The 8,195-nt window shown below is 43.9% G+C and overlaps 1 protein-coding gene across 10 annotated transcripts in view; it reads right to left on the bottom strand.

Moving 5' to 3' along the window:
* Positions 1-7,097: 7,097 nt before the first annotated feature.
* ARHGEF4 (Rho guanine nucleotide exchange factor 4) overlaps positions 7,098-8,195 on the bottom strand; it is a 213,396-nt gene continuing 212,298 nt past the window's right edge. For all 10 annotated transcript variants that reach the window (XM_080604822.1, XM_080604826.1, XM_080604828.1 and 7 more), the window contains one exon: positions 7,098-8,193. In XM_080604822.1, the coding sequence (XP_080460948.1) occupies positions 8,036-8,193 (158 nt within the window). In that variant the 3' untranslated portion in view covers positions 7,098-8,035. The remainder of the gene's footprint in view (positions 8,194-8,195) is intronic.

Below are 8,195 nucleotides of genomic sequence, written 5' to 3'. Positions count from 1 at the left end.
AGTTTTGTTGGGGAGCTCTGTGGCCAGTCAGGAGTCGTGTACTGATCAGTGCTGGTGTATAGGACAGTGGTTTTGCATTACATGCATATGTTGTCTGTCTTGTGCAGGAAGAGTTAATTGCTCTGTGGATTTTATTTTAAAACCCCGTTAGGCTGTTAACTATCCGTCCTAATTATCTAGAATAGAATGGGTTCCATGTGATGACAAGGGGGGAAAAATGTATGACAATAAGAGGTCTTTGGTAGCTACAGGAAGCGATTTTGTCTGTGTCGTGGACGAATCGCATGCCTGCATTGTGGAGGCTGCCGATCCTCACATGGACGAGTAACCCACAGATGGAGATGTAGGTGGACTTAAAGATATTCCAAGCACTAGCCTGACAGGGAAAATACTTGGCACCAAGCAGCCTAATGGTGAGCTTAAATTAATACAGCTAAATCTTCATTGGGGGCTATACCAGTCTATTTTATAGTGCTTCACAATAGCTTGTTGTGTGTGTGGTTTGTTTTTTTTTTTTTTGATAAAGGTACTGGACAAATTGGTGCTTCAGAATGAGGGAGGGGAACGCATATTTCCACAGTTCTGCTTTTACCAGCCTTATTGTAAGAAATACGATCACATGAAACTATAAGGTTGAGATGAAGTGCGGTATCTTCTTTAAATGCATGAATGCTAATGTGCCTGAAGTAGGAGCTAAAGTTTTTCTCGATGGTATGATTTTGGTAACAACTGTATTGTTTCAGGTCGCTGGAAGCCAAAAAAAACTACTGGGGCTAGGTAATGGATGTTCAGGTAGGCTGTAGCTTCAAAGAAAAAGGAAGCAGCAGCTGTGGAAAGATGAAACTATAGTTATACCTACCATTGCTTTGGTAGATATAAAGGCTTTTATTGTATACTCAGTGGTTAACGTGTTATGGGAAGATTATAGTCAGGAATAAAGTTGATAGCTCGTTTATTTCCCATCTCACAAATGTATATGTAAACAGTCACACACAAAGTTATACAAGTCTGGGTTACATATCACGGGTATTTCATATGCACGGGCTGTAAAACAGGGAGCTGCTTTGGTAGCAAAGTTGTGCAAAAGAGAAGCTCGCTATGCAGAGAAGAGTGGAGTAGTTGCAGGGAGGAAAATGACAAAGGTATGCAGTAAGAACAAGCAGCCTGCATTTTTGCTGATACCACCAGCATTGCCAAAGCCGTGGGATTTTAATAATGTAGTCTGTTAAGGAACGATGGGAGACATGGTGAGAAATGAAATGTGGTGTGAGGTGTTAATCCCAAGGCAGGGCAAGTGGCGATTGCTGCATGGTCCGGAAGGACAGTGCTTTGGCCTCTTACAAGCCTGAAATACGCAGCTGTGACTATGAAAGCAATCCAGGTTGCTGCTGTTCTTGAGCACGCAGGAGGCCATCCTCCTACCCCACCCTGATCTCTGTGCATCACTGAGCAGAAAGATGCTGCTGCTGTGTCCTATTTGAGTGTCTTTTTGCACTAGTGTAGTTCTGAAATGAGCTGCATTGATTTGTCTCCACTGCTGCGTAGATTAATTCCTTCCCCTGCACTGTTAAATTAAATGAACAAAACTACACCTTCAGTAGCTTCAAATGAACTGGAAACACTTCAGTTTTGTTCAGTTTACTTCTGTCCGTTACCAGAGTTTTACTTTTTTTTAAACCCATTACTTACCTGAAGACCTGATCCTACAGCTTTGCTTAGGCTGGGAGCTCTGGGGGCAGGGATTTTCTACTGGTAGGCTGGTGTACAGGACATCGTAGTGGAGATCTTATCAAACTGATGTGGTACTGCCACTCATCAATAGCAGCGGCAGGTCCTGCTAGCTTGAGCAGAAAACTCGAGTAGCCACAGGTGCAGGCTGAGGCTCCAGCAGTTGAATGAAGCCTGGATAGCTCCATTCCTCAAGCTCTGAGTTACCACAGTACCGTATTTGCTGTGGAAACTGCAAGTGCCATACCCCTCGTTAGCAGGCAGATGGCTAAACTTGAAGACAGTTTCAGTAATAGCAATAAAATAAGAAATTAGGACTTGCTGGAAGCTGTACCATGTCTTAAATCCTGGCAAAGTTCTTAAGCAGTCTGTGTAGCAAGTGATATGATACTTTTTCAGAACACTGATAACTTAAAAATCACTGGAAGGTGGATATAATTGATTCTGCTGCTACACAAAGATACTCTTCTGCTACAGTAAATTGAGAGGAGCACAGCCTGATATTTTGATTTATATTGCGAAATATGAAAGACCTTTTCATTAAGAAAAGCTAATTTCTGTCATTCTGGCATCCTAAGAAATGTGGTTTCGGTCTGAAGCCAAGATTCCTTTGGGATATCTGTTACTCATAAACGTTTCAATTCTCGGTTGTTCTGATTTAATGATGTGGAAGCCTGGCTGTTGGATATTTGCAGGAAGCTGTTCAGACACCCAGCTGCAGGCAGTCTCTGCATTGTCGGCTTCTGGGTGGCAGACTGTGAAGTTCTGGCTTTGCAGAGCAGTATCCTGGACAGCTGCAATTACCTGTGGTGAGGTGATGGATGAGGCCAGACACAAGCAGGACTCTTCACCAACCTGCACCCCAAAGCTCTTCAGGTAAAGGATTAAATAGGGAAGATCTTAAAGGTCGCTTCATGGGAATATTTAGCTCTGGGCACTGATCTTTTCAATATTTAGATTAGGTTCAAAGATGGCTTATACTGGTCTCGATGCTATCAAGACTTGAAGCATAAGCAATTTTCCAGTGTATCCATCCACGTTTTCTGACTCCGTTATTCCAGACTAATAATATAGAGATTACTTTTTTCTTTTTCCAGAGCAAAAGTTAGATTATTTAGCAGCCACTGGTTCTCTTTGATTGATAACTTCAGCAAATCATTCTCGTGACTGGTTCACAGAAGTCTGTGTCTTGTCTGAGTGAAATCTGGGCAGATTTTACTCAATAGGAAATGTGGCTGTTTTTCACAAGAATTTTTCTAAACATATAGCTACAGGAGGGAAGGGGGCAGACATGGCCAGAAGCAAATGAAAACACGAAACCACGCTTGGATCAGATCTTGTCCTCTTCTTGTAACTAAATGCAGAAGTATTTTTTTAGCAGTTAGGTTCTACCCTGAAGTCATGAATTGAGTGGTTGCTGTGCAGACTCACAGTAGGAGCTTTAAGTGGTGTTAGCTTTTTGTTTGTTTTGGTTCATTTTGTTTGTTTGTTCTTTCCATGAAAATCCTTACTTCTGGTCAGGTAGAAGGCTCAGTTTTGAGAGGAGGAGAGGTGGGTAATGAAGTTTTTGTGTCTCTGCTTTGTTGTGCTTTACATGGGCTTCTCTTGTGCGTCTGAGATTGTTCTGTCTGGTAAGCTCTGAAAGCTTGACGAAAGTTGTACTTGACCTGCTGCTCATATGCCAGAAAAACTCTTATTATGAGTTTAGGAAGATCCACAAGGTCATCATTTAACGTGCACACATACAAGCTTTCTATCCTACATACACATTCTCCCTGATAATTTTAACTAACAGTACAAATGCTGAATAACGCCGTTTAAAATCCAGATGAAAGATGTAAAGGAGGGAAATACTGTTGGTTAGTCTGTTACCACTTTATAGCATATGTACATTTTACCATTTCTTCATTTAGCAAAGGAGATGACTTTTGAGTGCCTAATCATTTAAAAATCAGTGGAGGTCATACGTGCACGATCTGATACATGGGTTGGTTGGGTTTTGTGGTTTCTGAAGCAGGAAGTGGTGCTGGGTAGAAAATAAAGAATGTCATTTCTTGATGAAATCTTGTTCAGATGTACAGTCTGTTACACTGATGTGGGTGTGTGGTTACATTGGGCAAATTGAGTTTGATTCTTACCTGTTTATTAATGCTGTAACTCCACCTGCTATGTTACAAGGTTTCCACTCTTTCAGTGCAATCAACTTTTATACCTGATTTCAGTCTTGCATAGGGAGTCAGATCCTAGCTCCAAGTGTTTCTTACAAGGCTAGGATCCCAACCAAAGACACTTAATAAAAATATTTACTGATGAACAGTCAAGTAGAGGACATGTTTTCCTCTACCAGAAATAAAGAGCTTTTCTTCCATTGGGATGCTGTTTGGCCAGAGAAGTCTCTTTTGGCACTTAACAAAAATTTCTATAAAGCTTCTCAATATAAATCATTTGTGTGAATTGATCATATATGGAATAACTTCTGGAAGAGATGGTAAATAACCTGCTAACTTAATGCAAATTTACAGTTCAGAGTACTGATACAGAGATAATAGTAATCAGCTCTTATGTGTGGTCACTGTGGGGAGGGTTTTTTATTTTATTTTTTTAATTGCAACAAAAAGCTGCAGAAAATCAGGGTACTGGTTTCTGTGCCATTCTCACCCCCTTTCATTCAGTAGAATAGATCAGGATTTGTACTGGAGTAACTTCAGTGTAGACTTAAAGCTGAGTGTCTGTATAAAGCAAAATACAAATTAAAAACGGATCAGAAGTTGCAACAAGAGAACTTCAAACAGGTGTGATAACTTTTTTCAGACTATGGATGGTGACATGCCGGACAGGGACCCAGTGAGGTTTTGGGCAGTCTCCATCCTTGGAACACAGTCAGATAGCAACGTGACAAGACTGCGAGTGACCTGATGCAGCTTCACAGTAAGTCTTATTTTGAGGGTGTGTGCATGCATGTATGTTGTTGGGGGAATTGTGATAAGTAAAATCCCAACACCTCTTCTGGCCTGGGTTAGTCTGGTTCAATCCAGCATCCCCCCCCCCCCCCCCCAATACTGCAGAGCTCATAGGCTCAGACAATTGATCCCTTCTGTGTCAACACTTTTTCTTCCTGGCCAATCAAAACAGACACATGGATAATGAAAGGAGGGGTGCACACATTTAGGGTAAACACAAGCGAAATGATTGCTTTCTCTTACTGATGCTTTCTGTAAGGCTGACTCTGTTCTGGTTATTGCGATGCAGCGAGGGTAATCATTTAGTGTGCAGGATGATGTGAAGTCCAAATGGTGGATTGCTCTGCTCAGCACTTCTGGGGAATAAAGCTTATGCTGGTGAGTCAGGGAGCAATGGGTGCCCGCCTCCCCCCCCCCTCCCCCGAAAAAAAAGGAAGTGTGCCTGTGCAAAGGCTTAGCCTGCTGGCGGGTAGCTGTGCGATGGGTGCTGGGACTGGGGAGTGCAGGTGACATCCCTGAGGGTTGGGGGGGGGGGTGTGGGGGTCAGCTCAGTAGCGCTCCTGACCTACCAGAGGGGCAGTGCTGGATGCTGGTCTTCATGCCTGGAGCCTACAGCATTTAGCGGCAGGTGAGCTGTGGCCAGGTGGCACCTGAACTAGTGTTTAGGTTGGGTGTAGGAGGCGGAGGGCCAAACAGCGTACTGCTTGAGGCAGGCAAAGCAGTCAGTAGACTGTGTATGGCTACGACATGGCGCTGTAAATTATGCTGATGGGCAAGATGAAGCGGGGGGGCGGGGGGGCTTACCTCAGTGCCTTCTGACAGAATCGTTTTTTTGCCGCCCCCCCCTTGAGGTCTTGACACCTCTTCCCCTCAAGTGAACAAAACTTCTGCTGCTGCTTATCTCAGGTGGCACAGCCCAGCTGGCGGATGGTCCTGTTGGCTGCTGCTACACTAAGCCACGAGGGGAAGCCCAGCCAGGGCTCGTGGGCTGCATGGTTTCAAAGAGCTGGAGGTGTTGACACAGGAAGAGCACTGCAAGGCTGATAATGCAGCTGCAGTGCACAATAGAGAGCTGATGATTTTTTTTTCTGTTTCCCCTCCATGTTTTAGTGATGTGTGCCTGGTTCTTCAATGTTTAAAGGCTATTCCTGCAAGTGTCCCAGTGGTTTGGTTTCCTGACTGCTGCATGCCACAGAGAGAAATTTTTTGACAAACGACAGAAATAAGTGATGGGGCTGCTTCGAGTAACTGAGGCAGGCAGAAAGCAGCTCCAGAATGTGTTTCGATTTGGTGAGCCCTAATTTCCTCTATTTTTTTTTCTATTGGGTTTCTTGTTGCCATTCTCTAGAGGACTGTGTTGAGTGGTGATGGCACATTGGGCTCTGCCTTTCAGAGGAGCATGGGGTGTGCGTTTTCCCAGGAACAGTGGCAGGTGTGGCACAGGCTGTGCCAGGTCCAGGAGAAACTGCTGGGTTCTCTCAGGACTGTTTCTTAATTCACTGATCTTGCTGTGCCTCTTTAATGCCCTGTTGCTCAGAGTGGGCTTCAGCACCCCCTGCAGCTTTTTTTCATGTTTACTTGACTTTTTTCCCCTTTAAGTAACTAGCAGGCAGTTGGGAATCAGATGCTGGTGCAGCCAATGACTTGCCTAACCTTGATCAGTGTTTTGAGTGACCAGTGCCTCTCTGGTGCCATCTCTCACTTCCACCAGCTTGCCATCCAAAAGATGGCTTCACTGAGGGCAGCCTGCAGGCGCTTCGCCACTGATCAGCAGTCATGTGTTAACTTGCAAGAGGAAAATCTCCACAATTATTTTGAAGAGAAACAACTTTACACAGATAAGACATGTCAGACACAAACACAGGCTGAGCATTACTTTTACAAGTTTCTTTATGAAATTATATAGCCCCTGGTCTGGGGAGAAGATATAGTGCAAGAATGACTTTGTACATGCTACTGAATGCAGATATCCCTGGATGACCAGACTTTGGTCAGCTACAGCATTAACAAACACTGGACTTCCGAGCTTTGCAGGCAGTTAGTGCTCGCTCAAATAGCATCGTGTTGGAACGTGGGGGTGTCTTCCTTCCAACGTCTCCTAAGCTAAGAAATTCAGTCAGTATGGCTTCTAACTCTCACTATGGTAAGGCAAATCTTTCCTTTTGCTAACCAAGGTTTAAATTTAATTTTTCTTGGCCACAGTTTGAAAGCTGGGTACCTAAAGTGAGGCTTTTAGTGTTAAGTCTTGGCCTTTTGCAATTAGCCTTAGGTTGGGTTTTGTTTTGTGTTTTTCGAAGGTGTCAAAACCCTGTAATAATACCCCTTGAATTGAGGGTCTGTAGGAGTTTGCATAACTATCATGGTTTTAGTTTTTCAGTGTCAAACTGCAGACTGACTTCTGGGAGCTAGGTTTGCAAATATTGACCTTTTGTTATTTAAAAAATAAAAACAGACAAAACAGGCATCAAGTTAACAACATCTGACAAGAACAATTACAGACTTACAAAATACACAGTTCTGGTTTATACCATAAATAAACACATTACAAACAGTGAGCATTTTCATTGGCCAGGAAATATGGCAGAATGATAAAAGAGAGTCTAAGGAATTGATGGTATTAATTTAGGCACATTTTTCTCTAACTTATGTAACAAACCCTCTAGAGAGATTCTTGACCTTTACTCATGCTGCAGGTTGATTGGCACCATTTAATGAACTATCTTGTTCATCAGTGTTGTTGAATTAAAGGAAAGAGAAAAGGGTCACAGTGTAATACTCACTGTTGTCTTGTCTGAGTGCCAGCAAAGGCTAACTGAATTAGTTAGAAGTGTGTAGGAAGATCATGTCCTTGATCAGAAAGGTGGGGGAATGGGCAGAGAATGGAAGGGATTTTTACTCCCTGGAAAATGTATGCCAGCGACACTGAGCTGTTGTTCTGAGCATGTCAGTGGACAAGGAGCCGGTAGGTTTAACAGCTGCCATCCCCTCTCTGACTGCTGCCAGACAGCAGTAGTGTTCACAGCAGAAAGGAGTGATTCGGTGTACAGCTGACAGGCAAAATCTTTTCAGATGAAACACATCGATTCCATTCTGTGATCTCTTCCTGGAAGTTTGTCGCGGGTGCTGTGCAAGGCTGGCTCGATGCACAAATGCACATGTGTGCAAGCACACATGCAGTGTCTCACCTCAGAGCCAGGTCAGTTGGTCTGCAAAATAAATAGAGACAGCAGGAGCACATGTGCCATCCTCTGCAAACAAAGGATTGGAAGAACCTGGGCTCCACCTCCTAGGACTGATGGATAAAGTGCTTTCTCAGAAGGGGTTCAGGCACAAACTTGGGGCTGTCCTTATTTGCGGAAGGGTGTCAGCCTGCTGATGTTCTGCCAGAAGTTCGAGGGCTTGCGCTTGGGCTCTGCCAGCATGAAGACTTGCTGCTGAGGGAGTGTGGTAGGCAAGGTGGGATGCTTCTGACGCATCAGAAAGTCGTAGTATGGCCTGGTGACAGCT

The sequence above is a fragment of the Anser brachyrhynchus genome, assembly GCF_964034855.1.
Source record: "Anser brachyrhynchus genome assembly, chromosome: 9".
Taxonomy (NCBI): Eukaryota; Metazoa; Chordata; class Aves; order Anseriformes; family Anatidae; genus Anser; species Anser brachyrhynchus.
Note: the sequence above shows the minus strand (reverse complement) of the source record. Positions and strands in the feature narration are given on the sequence as shown.